At 41.9% G+C, this 15,610-nt stretch overlaps 1 protein-coding gene and 1 pseudogene across 2 annotated transcripts in view; one reads left to right on the top strand and one right to left on the bottom strand.

Annotated features, from left to right (window-relative positions):
• Positions 1-4,666, top strand: part of LOC309552733 (aldo-keto reductase family 1 member C23-like protein) — a 103,688-nt pseudogene extending 99,022 nt beyond the window's left edge. Inside the window, exons 9-10 of the transcript in view lie at positions 2,507-2,589; positions 4,624-4,666. The product of the transcript in view is annotated as an aldo-keto reductase family 1 member C23-like protein (transcript). The remainder of the gene's footprint in view (positions 1-2,506; positions 2,590-4,623) is intronic.
• A 10,371-nt stretch (positions 4,667-15,037) lies between these two features.
• Positions 15,038-15,610, bottom strand: part of LOC309553531 (aldo-keto reductase family 1 member D1-like) — a 55,159-nt gene continuing 54,586 nt past the window's right edge. The window contains exon 9 of the mRNA XM_082254778.1: positions 15,038-15,256. Coding sequence (XP_082110904.1) covers positions 15,214-15,256 — 43 coding nt within the window. The 3' untranslated portion in view covers positions 15,038-15,213. The remainder of the gene's footprint in view (positions 15,257-15,610) is intronic.

Raw genomic sequence — 15,610 nt, 5'->3', positions numbered from 1 at the left:
TGTTCTTTCGGTTCTGAGCATGCCTAGTCTTGCTCTTACGATTCTTTTCGGATGAAAACTGTACTAATTAAACTAAAATCAGACGTTGTGTTGACGTACGATAAAAATCTTATAGCCTGCACATTCAGTTTTTTTCGTCCGAAAATTCGTAATCAGCTGTTGAAAGCATTATACTAACAATCAGAAAATCGATTTTCGTATCGTGTGTACGGGCCTTTAGCTTTATACCACACATAGCGTTTTGCTTTTAGGCCAAAAAGTTCAATTTCGGTCTCATCTCACCAGAGCACCTTCTTCCACATGATTGCTATGTCCTCCACCTGGCTTCTTGCAAACTGTAAACAGGACTTCTTATGGCTTTCTTTCTACAATTACTTTCTTCTTGCCACTCTTCCGTAAAGGCCAGATTTGTGGAGTGCACGACTAATAGTTGTCCTGTGGACAGATCTCCCACCTGAGCTTTGGATCTCTGCAGCTCCTCCAGAGTTACCATGGGCCTCTTGCCTGCTTCTCTGATTAATGCTCTCTTTGTCCAGCCTGTCAGTTTAGGTGGACGGCCATGTCTTGGTAGATTTGCAGTTGTGCCATATTCTTTCCATTTTCGTATGATGGATTGAACAGTGCTCCGTGAGATGTTCAAAGCTTGGGATAATTTTTTTATAATCCAACCCTACTTTAAACTTCTCCAAAACCTTATCCCTGACCTGTCTGATGTGTTCCTTGGCCTTCATAATGCTGTTTGTTCACAAAGGTTCTCTAACAAACCTCTGAGGGCTTCACAGAACAGCTGTATTTGTACTAAAATGAAATTACACACAGGTGGACTCTATTTACTAATTAGGTGAATTTTTAAAGGCAATTGGTTCCACTAGAGTTTAGTTAAGGATATCAAAGTAAAGGGGGCTGAATACAAATGCTTGCCACACTCTTCAGACATTTATTTGTAAAAAATTTTAAAAAACATTTATTGTTTTCCTTCCACTTCACAATTATGTGCCACTTTATGTTGGACTATCACATAAAACCTCAATAAAGGCCATTTACGTTTTTGGTTGTAACATGACAAAACATGGAAAAAACATGGAAATTAATGAATACTTTTTGCTACAATGTATGTACGTTATGTAATACTATTGTCTTTTATGTTCTGGTTTGTAGATTCTTCCCTGTTTCAGGGAGTGTGATTAGCTTTCATACTAGGGATGGGCTTGATGTTCGAGTCGAACGTAAGTCGAACGCAAGTTTGACTCGAACATCGGGTGTTTGTGTGTTCGCCAAACACACGAACATCCGGGGCACTTCTGAGGCATCCCACTGAATGACGTTCTTTAGTTTTGACAGCTATTTTATAGGCAAGGGGCAGGGCTACCCGTTTACTTCACCTGGTAGCACCGCCCCCTTCTAACGTCGCGTTGTGACGTAACTTGGTGGCCGCGCCCCTTGCCTATAAAACCGCTGTCAAAGATGAAGAGCATAATTCGGGGGATAGCTTCAGAAGAGGCGAAACGATTTTGAAATTGTTTATATTTTTCGGGTCGGCGGGCTTCGTGATTGGCGATGGATTTACATCAAGGGACAATATTGTTTCTTTCTTTTCTTTTTAATAAAGGACTTGCCAAAAACTGTGTTTTGTGGTTTTACCTTTTTTACACTTTTTTGATGAATGGGTAGGGGTACGATGTACCCGATACATATTCACATGGGGGGGGGGCGAAACTGGGTGCTTCATTATTCCGACAAGCCCCTCACCCACAGATCTCCACAATCACAGCTCAGGGCCGTTGGGAAGAGTCCCCCAAAGCACCCTCCCCATGTTGAGGGCAAGGGGCCTGGTATGGTTCAGGAGGGAGGGCTCACTCACCCCCCCCCCCCTCATCCTGGCCTGCCAGGCTGCATGTTCGGATAAGGGTCTGGTATGGATTTTGAGGGGGGCCCAACACAATTTTTTTTTTTTCTTTTATCTGTGTTGCTGGGAGCCGACAATACATTACAGCCGTGAGCAAGTTTAAATTATATTTTTTCCTTTAGAAATATCAGTATTGCTGTAGCAAGTTCTATACATCATACAAATGAGCCACTTTGCAGGCACAATAAGGGGACCCCCCAGGCATGATATTTAAAGGAATTTTTCATTTTTATTGTTTCACTTTAAGCATTATTAAAATCACTGCTCCTGTAAAAACTATTTTTTTAAATAAATAATATTTTTTTGCATTGATACATGTCCCCCAGGGCAGTACCCAGGTCCGCATACACTTTTTATGGGAATAACTTGCAAAAAAGCCATTAAAATGAGGACTTTCGATTTTTCATGTTTTTGTCCCACAGACTTTAATAGAGTTTGAATGTTCGCTAGAACTTTTCCCATGTTCGAGATGTTCTGGTGAGAAACAAACTGGGGGGGGGGGGGGTTGGTGGGGGAGTTCAGACCATCACTATTCCGTCCCAAAGAGCTGCACAGTAAATGTTTCAAAATATAAAACCTCTAATTTTTACATCCTACCAGGTCTTTGACTTCCAGCTCAGTGAAGAAGACATGAAAACCATTGATGACCTAAATAAAAACCTCCGCTTCTGGAAATATAAAGCGTAAGTAAACAAGCCAAGTGACATAGAAAGCTTTTAAGGCTAGGCGTGCCATAGATTGTCTGATGTGCAGGCTGAATCCATCTGCACCACAGCTATTAGTTCTGGTATCTATAAGATAAAAATGGAAGAGTTCTTAATGTCACAATGGCAACAAGAATAGGAGATTAAAAAAAAAAAATGTGAATGTACAATGACAGGGAAGGGTGTGGAAACAACAGAAGGAGGAGTATTTTTTATGTGCATTCCTGATGCCCATTTTGCAATAGGCCATCTTAGTCCTTGGTCTTTCTATAGTTCCAATTTAATTAATTTTGACAGCTCTCCAAAACACATATATCCTCTTTTCAGTGTTGTACCCTTTTTCTATATGTGTCCATACAACTGTTTTTTTACAGTGTCAATATACACTACTAGCACCACATGTTTTTACCTCCCTTTTATACTGTATGTTCCAAGATTTTGTTTGCTTTTGCAGCTTCTGTTTGGCATTGAGGACCGGTTCACATTTCTGCGAGTGCGCCGATTGCATGTAATTCGGAGCGCACTGCTCCTTCATTACATGCGATCGGAGGTGCGGATGCGAATTCAGCCATACACTTTGTATGGCTGAAATTCACACTGTATCCGCTCCAAACACGCACATGACCCTTTTTTCCAGCCGCATCAGGATTGGATCGCACAGTGGTTCACACTTGTGCGATCCGATCCTGTGCGAACTGTCAGATCGCACTGCGATATGCGATCAAACTGCGGGTGTCGTTAACATTTCATTGACACCCCCTGCGTATCGCATATGGCAGTGTGAACTGCCAGATGTGCGTTTGCGATGCGGGAACAGGCTGCGAATTCGCAGCCTTCCCGCATCGCACAAGTGTGACCCGGCACTTAGTGGTTGTGTAAGATTAATAACCAAAATTCCCAGGTTCTTCTCCAGATCTGTTTGGTTTGAATGTATTGTATAGGGAGCAATATACCAAATATCAATTTTTTTACCAATAAAACTGATCCACCAAAAGAACAGAAGCAGACCTTAATACATAGGCAAGTTTTATTTACTAAGATGCCAAGTCAAATGGATTGAAGTGCTTGGAGAGATGCCTAGTAAATCCATTCTGTTCTAATAGTTATTGGTTATCAGTGGGAACAGAAGAATCTGCTATGTAATTTGTGTCCATCTTCGAGGTGTGCTCACAGCATTCTAAATACTTACAATTAGTTCTATTGCCAAGGCCTGAGTGCCGGTTCACACTACTGTGGCACGACTTCGGGGGCGACCTGTGAAGTCGCGTGCACCGCGACCTCGGCGCGACTTGCACGGACTTCATATAATGAATGTCAATGCAAGTCGCTCCGATGTCGCCTCGAAGTAGTACAGGAACAATTTTCTAAGTCGGAGCGACTTGAGTCGCTCCTATTAGAACGGTTCTCGTAGCACTGCATGGACCGCGACTTGTCAGGCTGACCAGTCGCCTGACAAGTCACGGTAGTGTGAATGGGCACTTACTGTATGCCCCTGCCCAGCACTTCACAACCTTGCACACACATTTCTCTGCCACATCCAGCAACTACTGTGCAATTTGTTTATTGTCAGGCTGTACCAATATGGGTGGTTAGGGGTCACCATGAGACCGGACCAGTCATTGGAATGAATGGAATGAGTGGTGTGCATGCACAATAGAAAGTGGAGAGCAGGACTGCTTTCTGCAAAGGCTGTGTGGCGCTGGGCAGGGCAACACAGTGAAGAACTCAAGAGAGGCTAAAAGTAAGTATTTAGGTAGGTGACTGCCACGTGATTAGAAACACATCTAACGGACGACCCCACTAAAATTCTCTCTTTAAAGAGTGATGCTCCTCCTCCTTCAGACAGCCAATGAGGACAAAAGAAACCTGGCAGGTCTCAAGCTTTTTGAAGTTGATGTCTGTAAACATAAAACTTTAGATTATTCTATTTTTTTTTTTTTTTGTTACTGTGACCACTTTTAGAACTGGACCTTATTGTCTTTTTTTTATCTGTTTTTAATTTGTGTAATATAGGTGGAAAAATCATCCAAATTATCATTTTGACAAAGTGGAATAAATATGGAACAGTGTATAAGTACTGCACAAAACCTAAAACCTAAAAGGACTATTCTTAGAAGGCGTCTTACTCCATTATGACAAAAGCGTTGTCAAGGTTCCCTTTACTCTGCAACATAATTTAGAATTACTGTGTTCTCTATTTTTTTTTTTATATTAAAAAAAAGACTGAATAAATATAACATCATTATGAGTGTTTTATTTAAATAATTAAGTTAGCCTCTTTTTTCTATCTATACAAAAATGTCTTGCTTTTCATTTCTATTTGAAACTGAATGGATTGTTTTACAAGGTGATTGTTTACAATCACTTTAAGGCTTCTTTCACACGGTCCGCCTCCGCAGGCGGATCCGTGTTGCTCAGCGGGGATCGATCCGCGATCCCCGCTGAGCCGGGCGGATGACAGCTCCGTCTCCGCTTGCAGAGCGGAGAGGGAGGTGTCTCAGCACCCGCTGCCCTCTATGGGGGATCGGAGGAGAGCGGACCGCTTGTCCGCTCTCATCAGATCCGCTCCGCTCCGATTACTGAACGGATGGAAAAATAGGGTTTCCATCCGTCCAGATTTCAGCACAGGATCGGATGCGGGTGTCAGCGGAGGTGACCTCCGCTGACACCCGCTGCCCCATAGAGCTGCATGGAGGATCCGATCAGATCCGCCTAAAAAACTGACAGGCGGATCTGATCGGACCGCCCGTGTGAAAGAGCCCTAAGTCCAAATTTTGCCTGTAAACAGTAAAACAGTGTAACTTTGTACCAAGCCACAAGGTAAGACCCAGCACCAGAGGGATGATCTGTGTGAGACGTGTACAAAAAAAAACATAACATAGAGGCTACTGCATCAGAACCTGATCATTCATAATTATGTAAGCTAAAGAAAAGATTTTAGTCCGGGAAATAGATGCTGATGCTGAATGAGGTCTGAAAATATATAGCACCACCTTCTGGGATAAAAAGCAGATGACATTGTTAGAGTACTCTTATCTCCGTGAAGGGTAAAGCCCCGTACACACGTACTGATCGTCGGCCGAATGATCGGCCGTCTTTTGTCCAGGGCTGTCGTGTCTGTTGAAAACTGCAAAAGACTGTACACGAATTTTGTCGGCCAACAACAGCCGACTGCAGAAGTGATGTCATGTGATGGTTAACTTTCCTTGTCTTTTTTCTTTTCTGAGCATGCCCAGTCTTGCTAATCTGCTGTCTGTCGGCCGAAATCTGTACTGACTGGCGAACAATCGGCCGTTCTGGTGACGGACAACAAAAATTTTAAAGTCTGCACGACAGATTCTGTTCGGCCGAAAATGCGCTGTTGGCTGTCGGAAGCATCATACTAACAAGCCTACAATCGGCCCATCGGTCGTCGGCCGAATATTTACGGCTGACAATCGGTACGTGTGTACAGGGCTTTATACATACCTGGAAGTGTTACAATTCCACATTATTTTAGCATTCATGTACCTAACACAAAAAAATATATATTTGATGCTAGGTCCACTTCAACAGTATAGTGCTACCAAAGTATAATGTTTTGATTATTTTTTTAACATAACACACATAAACTGATGTTTTTATATTGTTTTAATATGTGTGTAAATTACAATAATCCAACACCAGCTCCTGTGCATCTGTGTGGTCAAAATGTAGAAATGCAATATTAAAAAAACATCCTGCTTGGTATTTTATTACAAATAAAATAACCCAGATCACCGGAGCTTAACCACAGGTGACTGTAGGGTTGATTTACTATAACCGGAGAGTGTAAAATCTGGTGCAGCTGTGCAAAGCACAACAACACTGAACCTTCCAAACTGGAGCGTTTATTGTCACCAACAAGCAGTAATAACCTGCTTCTTCAGGAGGATGATTGTTCTAAAGAATATAATGATTGTTCTAAAGAATATAATGGTAACATGTAAGTATAAGTGTATAAACACACACATCATACATATAAAGAACATGCTAGGTCATAATCAAAAAGCATATAAACAATGTGCAAATTTTTCATGTATATATATACACACCACAAAAATAGGGGAATAAAGACATAAAAGATACTCCTGTCCACCAAGTAGGGTACACCAGGCGTCCAATACAGCAGAACAGCCCTGCCAGAAGACACGGGGGACTAAAAAATAAAAACCTAGGTAATAACAAAAATTCATAAGGTAGAATACCAAGAAGAAAGGATATACAGTATATCAAGCAACATTGGTACCCATTTTATATGGTTGGTATAGAACTAACCTTCTGATTGATATAACCACAAAGTGCAAGCCAGGGGGGGAATTAAGCGGAGTACTTCATCTTTTCAGTTTTCAGAAACTATGCAGCTATACACTGCCTTAAAAAAAAAATGTTTTCATACTTTTTTGTCATCTTACATTATTTTATGTGACCAACACAAAGTTGTGAAGTTGAAGGAAAATGAAAAATGGTTTTCCAAATTTTTTTACAAATAAATATGTGAAAATTGTGGCGTGCATTTGTATTCAGCCCCGAGTCAATACTTTGTAGAACCACCTTGTGACCGTACTCACTGTCACTAGAACCACCTTGTGACCGTACTCACTGTCACTATGCGTGAAAGACAGATAAGTAATGGTTTGGATTGCTTCAATATTTGTCACCAAAATCTTCATATAGAAATATGAAGATTTAATACCACCTTACACAGTGTTTTCCATTCTTGGCTGTGAGAGAGGCACAAAGACTGTCATTCGCAGACTTCCCTATTGTTTGTGTATTGGAAGGGAATGTGTATTGTGTTAACATTTACCTGTCTGTTCCATTGTTAAATGTTAATGACCTCACATTGCTCTGTCCAGATGGCTAGATAATTCGTTTAGTTCCTGTATACACTTTCATCTGCATATGCTACTGTAATCAGCCAGAGGGGAGGGATTGTGTACACTGTATGGGAGTGTAAAACCCTGTTCCTATTGGATTGTGAATGTCACGTCCAGTCTTTAACGAGGTCCACCTGGGCGGTAACCTTGTGGGTGAAAACTGTATATAAGTCTGTTTCTTGTTCAATAAAGTTGTTCTAGAGTTACTTCACCCTCAATCTAGAGTCATGGCTCTTATTGGGGGAATATGCTACAAGGGATTGCTATGGTCTTCCATACTCCCTTAGATAATCACTAAGCTCTTGTAAGAGCTTGTGTAAGAGCTTGTTCTGCTGCACTCTCTGGGGAAAGAGAGATTCACCCACGGGAACCTGGAGCCTTGTCTTAGGTCCAGGGTGGGTAGGAGACGACGAGACCCTAACCAAGCTGTGACGGTTCGTGGGGTCTGAAGTGGTTACGGTGTCTGGTGAAGTGCTTGGAGCCCTCGGGAAGCCCTAGGAGCATCTGTCAACGGAGGTACCCAGTCAGGGGTGTCCTGTTCCGTTAAACACCTTACGCTGCAATTACAGCTGTATTTTTGGGTATGTTTCTACCAGCTTTGCACATCTAGAGAGTGAAATTTTTGGCCATTCTTCTTTGCAAAGTAGCTCAAGCTCTGTCAGATTGGACGAAGAGCATCTGTAAACAGCAAAAGTCTTGACACGGAGGGGTTGATTTACTAAAGGCAAATAGACTGTGCACTTTGCAAGTGCAGTTGCTCCAGAGCTTAATAAATGTGGTAACGCTTCACATTGCAAAGAGTACCTAATCACACGCAGGGAAAATATAAAAAAAAAACGGAATTTATGCTTGCACATGATTGTAAGATAGAAGTCAGTAGAGCTTCTGTTCATTTACCAAGCTCTGGAGCAACTGCACTTGCAAAGGGCACAGTCTATTTGCCTTTAGTAAATCAACCCCTCCGTGGATTTAGATCATGACTAACATTCTAACACATGAATATGCTTTGATCTAAACCATTCCATCATAGCTCTGGCTGTATGTTTATGGTTGTTGTCCTGCTGAAAGGTGAACCTCCGCCCCAGTCTTACTACAGTGATACTAATGTCTCCATTTTTTTGCTGAAAAATAACAAACATGTTATACTTACCTGCTCTGTGATGTAGTTGTGCACAGAACAGCTCCAATCCTCCTCCTTCTCAGATCCCTCTTCGGCCCTCCTGGCCCCCTCCGCCCCAGCCTTAAAGTGAAACTAAAGTCTCCTTTTTTTTGCAGAAAAATAACAAACATGTTATACTTAGCCAAGTAGTTTTGCACAGAGCAGCCCCAAGCCTTCTCTTCTTAGGTCCCTATTCAGCTCTCCTGGCCCTTCTGCCTGAGGAGTGCCCCCACAGCAAACAGCTTGCTATGGGGGCACCCGAGCCTCAGCTCCATGTGTTCATTCAGACATGGACCCCCCAGCTAGGCCCCGCTCTCTGTTTTTCCTCATTGACTCACTGACTTTGATTGACAGCAGTGGGAGACAATGGCCCTCCGCTGCTGTCCCAGCCAATGACGAGAGTCCTGGGCAGCCATGTCTCCTGCAACATCGCTGGGTAGAGATGGGTTCAGGAAAATATTAGGGGGGCTGAGGAGGGCTGCTGCACACAGAAGGTTATTTATCGGAATGCAAAGAATGCGTTTGTCACAAGTTAGCCTATAGTTTTGTCTGTATATTCTTACCTCCTTGCTGCAGTGCTTCTGTCTTCCTCCCTTCACATGTGGTGTTTATGCTTCTATGGGCGTCGCCTGCTCCACTGTGGGTTATATCCTGTTCCTGTCAATTACTTCCTGGGTCACCTCCCTGTATGCTTCCCTATATATACACATGCTCAGTGCACTGCTCCTTGCTTGAGCAACATTGCTGTTCTCTGAGCTCCCATCCGTGTATGGCTTCGTTTCTCTGTCTATGTTCGTCTGCTGCCTGCCCTGACCTCGGCTTGTCTCCTGGATCTCCTTATAGTCTCCTGTTTACCCTGCACATGCCAGCGTTCTCCAGATCCTCAGCTGGGCCTACCTGAGGGCCGCGACCTGGTTCCAGTCTGCTGCAAGTCCATCCCCACCATCAGGGGCCCTGGTGAAGAAGCAGGCTGGGGCTTAGACTCAGCACCCTGGGGAATCCTGAGCTGGGGATCTATAAAGGCTCACTACCACAGACTCATTGACAGCATTAGGATGAAAAACCTTCTGCCTTTACAATCACTTTAAGTCTTTTGCAGACTCTTAACAGGTTTTCTTCTAATATTTCCCTGTATTTAGCCCTATCCATCCTCCCATCAACTCTGACCAGCTTCCCTGTCCCTGCTGAAGAAAAGCATCCCCATAACATGATGCTGCCACCACCATGTTTCACGGTCGGGATGGTGTGTTCAGGGTGATGTGCAGTGTTAGTTTTCAACCACACATAGCATTTTGCTTTTAGGCCAAAAAGCTAAATTTTGGTCTGATCGTACCAGAGCACCTTCTTCTACATGTTTGCTGTGTCCCCCACATGGCATCTCGCAAACTGCAAACTAAATTTCTTATGGCTTTCTTTCAAACATGGCTTTCTTCTTGCCACTCTTCCTTAAAGGCCAGATTTATAGAGTGCAGGACTAATAGTTGTCCTGTGGACAGATTCTCCCACCTGAGCTGTGGATCTCTGCAGCTCCTCCAGAGTTACCATAGGGCTCTTGGCTTCTTCTCTGATTAATGTTCTCCTTGCCTGGCCTGTCAGTTTAGGTGGACAGCTACGATTGACGCCGCTCCAGCCAACAAGGGCATAGAGATGAGCGGTGGCCATCTAGCTATCACTCCTCTCTATGCAAAAACACAGCAGACGGTGGATGGTTCCCGGGCTCAACGACTGTAATGTTAAACAAAATTCAAAATAAGGGAAAAAAATATCTGCACTTGGAATCCACATAAATCTAATGAACTTTGAAAGGAAGGCAGCCAGCACTATAGGTAAGATTACACACCCAGTATATGAATAGTAAACAAAAAGGTAGTGCCAATATTTCATAAATATAGTCCCAAAAGAGAGTCTCTTGAAAAAGTGAGATGGGAAAGATCCTCCAATCACCAGTGAATAGATACAGAATGCTTCATTAATCACCACATGACAAATCCAAACTGCTTACCAGATGAAATGACCCTCCTATTACAGAGTGGTCAAAAACAGCAGGAACAAATCGAATTAGATTTGTTCCTAATATGTGTAGTACCAGAATGGGAAATATAAACTTTTAAGCCAGCTATTTCCTCATCCAATCTAGCTAGTTTAGTCCTTTTACGTGTGATAAAGAACCTAAACATATTAAGCCCGGCGTCATTAAAATATTTAAACCACACAGCCAAATCCCTCTCGTCCTCCTGTGGGCTAACCTCCCACCTAAGGCTACGTGGGACCATATTAAGCTCAAGATATTTATCTAGGAGAGCAATATCCCAATTTGTGTGTATTTCAGAGATCATAATATTTTTGAGCCGGAGAAAGGCTCCCCCTAAATCGGTGGTAACAGGCTCACCCAAGCCTTCACTGACCTTCATGACATGGCTGGCTTTGAAGGCAAAAATATCCATATTATACAATCAAACTGTATTTTCCAGCAGTAAATAAGGGAAAAAAATATCTGTGCTTGGAATCCACTTAAATCTAATCGACTTTGAAAGGAAGGCAGCCAGCACTATAGGTAAGATTACACATCCAATATAATAGATTTGAGCCCCTTGCGAGAGAGGTTTATTATGAACCTTTTGATGAAGATGATAGGTACATCACTAATCATCCATATAACACCCCCCATAGGAGGGATTATAACAACCAGCAGGGCTGTTCTGGCCCTGGTTTCGGTTCCAACCAACAAGGAAGACCTTCGGATTTTCGCAGAATCGGGAACACGAGTGCTCAAAATTTAGATCTAGGGTCTAGAAGGGGGAGGAGGAGCAGACAAAAAAAGAAAAACGAACATAAAAGATGCTGAGATCTTCAATTTGAGCTATACTACCTTGACCGAAAATGAGAAATTTGTCCTTAACCATGGCCTCAAATATGCCCCCGACCAAGCCTATCAATAGGTTCAGATTATTTATGGACGTTCATAAATATATCCGTAAAATCAACATTAAGGATACATTATCATAGATTAGTGGCAGATGGGATTAGAAATTCTGGCTTGTCCAACGCTTCATTGTTTACTCCTCCGGGCTTTTTAGCCCCTTCTATCGGAGTCTTAAAAGACTTGTCATTGAAGGACATTGAAACATTGAAAAGTAGGAAGGATAGAAATGCACTTAGATTTAATAAAGATCTTGAATCTGTTAGGAAAAGTGAAGAAATCATAGTGCGACCGGCTGACATAGGAGGGGGCATTGTTGTTCTTGACAAGACAGCTTATGTATCTGAAATGAACAGGTTACTGTAGTTTGGTCAAGATACATATGTTCCACTTCCAGGGAACCCCACTTCCAAATTTAAGAAATAGTTGGCTCTGTTAGTCAATCAAGGATTTCAGGATCATATTCTGAACAAGGAGAAGTCTTTTTTGATCCCTGTGGCACCACGGGTACCTGTGATATATTACCTCCTGAAGGTGCACAAGGATCCTCTCAACCCGCCGGTTCGTCCCATCATTAGCGGAATAGATTTTGTGACTAGCAGAATTGGGAGATACATGGATGGGTTCCTGCAACCATTGGTAATGCAAACACCTTTGTATCTAAAAGACTCTACTCAAGGTTTAAATCTTCTTGGTGACATCCAATGGAAAGATGGCTATTTATTAGCCACGGCGGATGTTGCATCATTGTTTACGATTATTTCACACGTACGGTAGAGTCTTTTTTGAATCGAGATACCACATTGTTGCCAGTGCAACGTCAGTTCATCCTGTCCCTTTTGTTATTCGCCATGCAGCATAACTACTTTTGGTTTGGCGGCTCCTACTATCTGCAAAATAGAGGAGTCGCCACGGGTGCAAAATTTGCACCCAGTATGGCCAAATGGGAGGATGACGTCATCTATGGTCAACGCAGGCCTGAATTGGTCGTTTGGCAGCGATACATTGATGACGTCCTCCTCCAATGGGATGGCGACAGAGAATCGTTGGATAACTACATCTGTGATCTTAATGCCAACTCGCTGGGTATTGTCTTGCAACATGAGGCCAGCAGTATGCGGATCAACTTCCTGGATCTCAATATTGAAGTTAAGGATGGCACTATTCTCACGAGTACCTTCTTTAAGACCACTGACCGCAATGCTTTTATAGGACAGGGTAGCTGCCATCATCCTTCTTGGCTCAAATCTGTACCCAAAAGCCAATTGTTAAGATTGCGCCTTAACTGTACCATGAAGGATCATTTTTTTCAAACAAGTCGCTATGCTGAAACATAGATTTTGGACAAGGGTTACAACGGTGCTGATTTGGATACCCTAATTGGAGAGGTTGGTAGTTTGGATGGGACTTCCACCCAAACAAGTAGTTTTTAGAGGGGTTCAACCTTTGCACTTGTATGTAGCCCCAAATGTTTTAGATAAAACTAAGAGGACGTCTTTTTTTCATGACCTTAAAGGCTTCTTCCCGTGTAGGAAGTGTGTAGTATGCCAGGTGAATGCCTTATCTGGTAGAAAGATTTGTGAATTTCGGTCTACGGTTACTTCTAAGCAGTACAAAATTAAATCATTCATTACCTGCTCTTCCACCAATGTAGTATACCTCTTGCAGTGCCCTTGTGACCTAGAGTATATAGGCCGCACTATTAGGACCCTAACAATTAGGGTGAATGAACATCTTAAGAACATTAGGAAAGGCTTTCCAGGTCACAGCGTCTCCAAGCACTATGCAAGGTGCCACAACAAAAATCCTGAGGGCACTTTGATATGGGGTATTGATAAGTTCATCTTCCATTGAAGGGGTAACCATGTCCGGCGGGAGATATCTAAATTAGAAACCTGCTGGATTTATGACATGAAATCTTATACCCCTTGTGGGATGAACATTGAATGGGACGTCAACTGCCACATTAATAACAGCGGATTGGTTGTGCCAGTTGCGTTCCCATTGTAGACTTTATATCTTTATTATTGCTAACAATTTTAATTTTAAGCTTGTCATTTCTGGAGTCTATTTTATTCTTTATTTTTCTTTGATGGTTACCTGGATTTTAGGGATATATTTTTAGATTTTTAATGGATGCTGCAATGCATTTTTTATCAATTTTGATAATCATTATTTACAGTTGGAATATGTGGGTCATTTGGCTTTGTTCCTTTGGCCCGTATTATAGCCGAATGTTTTGTTTCCAGTAGTGGGGCTATGGCTTGGAACACAGGTGAATGTGGTGCACTTCCTGGTTTGTTACATCCGGTCCCTCTGGAGTCTTGGTTCCTGCTGCTGGAACACGGACATCAACATCGCATTTCCTGGTGCGTCACGTCCGCCTTGTTTGGTTTATATTGCGTGCTCACGTCCGATGGTCATGCCTCTGATGATGAAATTTGGTGACGATACGCGTAAGGCGGAAGTACCTGTCGGGCGATCAGCACGCTTATTCTACCGCGGAATTTGAACTCCTGCATATATGCTTGTTTTATCATCTCTTTATATAAGTACATTTTTTTCAAATACAAACATTGTAGTTGGAAGGTACTGCACCACTTGAGTCTCTTTTGTTCTGAGGTCCTGGTATTGTAAGGAGGAAGAAGGTCCCATGTGTCATCTTACCCATCACATCTTCCTCAGCCACTTGCATTTGATTTGATCCTGCTGTTTTTGACCACTCTGTAATAGGAGCCTGGTAATGTTAGGGAATTGGTGGTTGGGGCACCTCTCCTACAGCTGATAAAAGTTTATCAGAAAAGTCGGCCACCTAACAAAAAAAAAATACCGGAAGATGTATGGTTTCTAGCTGCAGCCATAACCCTGGTATTTAAAGTCAAAATCATAATATACATTTACAGTTGGGTGGTCAGCAAGTGGTTAAATGTTGATTATGCAAAAGTCATACCTACTGAGACTCAGTCTATAGTCCTAACACACTTGCTGTCCTAGGTTGACAATGTTGACATAAGAACATAAGAACAATACAGTGGGTGAATATAGGACAAGAAAATGTGTTACTGGCAGGATTATCAGCTGAAAATATAATGGAGTAAAATTGCCTAAAAAAAGAAAAAGAAATGGAGCCGCTACATCTAAGGACTGGTAACCTGCAGTGTATTACATTTTTGTTCTTGGCTTTAGATACGCTTGCAAAGTGTTCCTGTTTGGCTGCATTTTTAAAAGTAAATCAAATGTTTTTCATACTAGAAGGTGAATCCCCAGCTCTAATTAGCAGGATTCAGCAAAAAAAGATCTTCTACTCATCATCATCATCATCATCATCATCATCTCATACATGTAGAAAATAACAAATCTTCACAAAGAAAAATATAACAGAATTTGCTAAATGCAGTTAGATCATATGAGCTTGAAAGGAGGAAAACAGCATACACTTTTTATAAAAAAAAAAAAAACTTTTATTTGTGCTTAATATTGAAAACTCTGTCCCTGGGATGTCTTGGTATGTTCATGTATTCTGTCTTTGGTTATGCAATAAAGATGGGAAGATCACGAAGAGCATCCACTCCAGAAGAGTGGCTTATCGTTGACTGATGGTGAAGAGGATTTTCTATACCTGGACTTCAGTATTCATCCTTAAATGGGTATTCTGGGTGGTCACTCCACCTAAAAATAGAAAAACTGGTCAAGGCTTCTGTTTGTAATTGCTATAAATAATAGTTACTGAAGGTGTATATGCACAGCATAACAAATACATTGTCCTTGCCCTTTCTTGGTGCTACTTTTTAAGAAATAGAGTTTCTTTTTATATGTAGCCTATGACATTTCATTGAAGGTTGTAGTATGCTTTTGTGCCTGAAGGTGGCACTTCTAGGCATCTTAGACCTGATGATTAACTATCAGTGGTAATTTAAGAATCAGGACAAAAAGGAATTTAATATAAACCAAAAAAAGAATTTGATATATAAACCAAAATGCCAAACAAATGAATAAATGTATTGGGTTTAAAAAAAAATAACA

The sequence above is a fragment of the Pelophylax lessonae genome (assembly GCF_965119305.1).
Source record: "Pelophylax lessonae genome assembly, chromosome: 4".
NCBI lineage: Eukaryota > Metazoa > Chordata > Amphibia > Anura > Ranidae > Pelophylax > Pelophylax lessonae.
The sequence above is the reverse complement of the archived record's forward strand: the minus strand, read 5'-3'. Positions and strand labels throughout refer to the sequence as shown.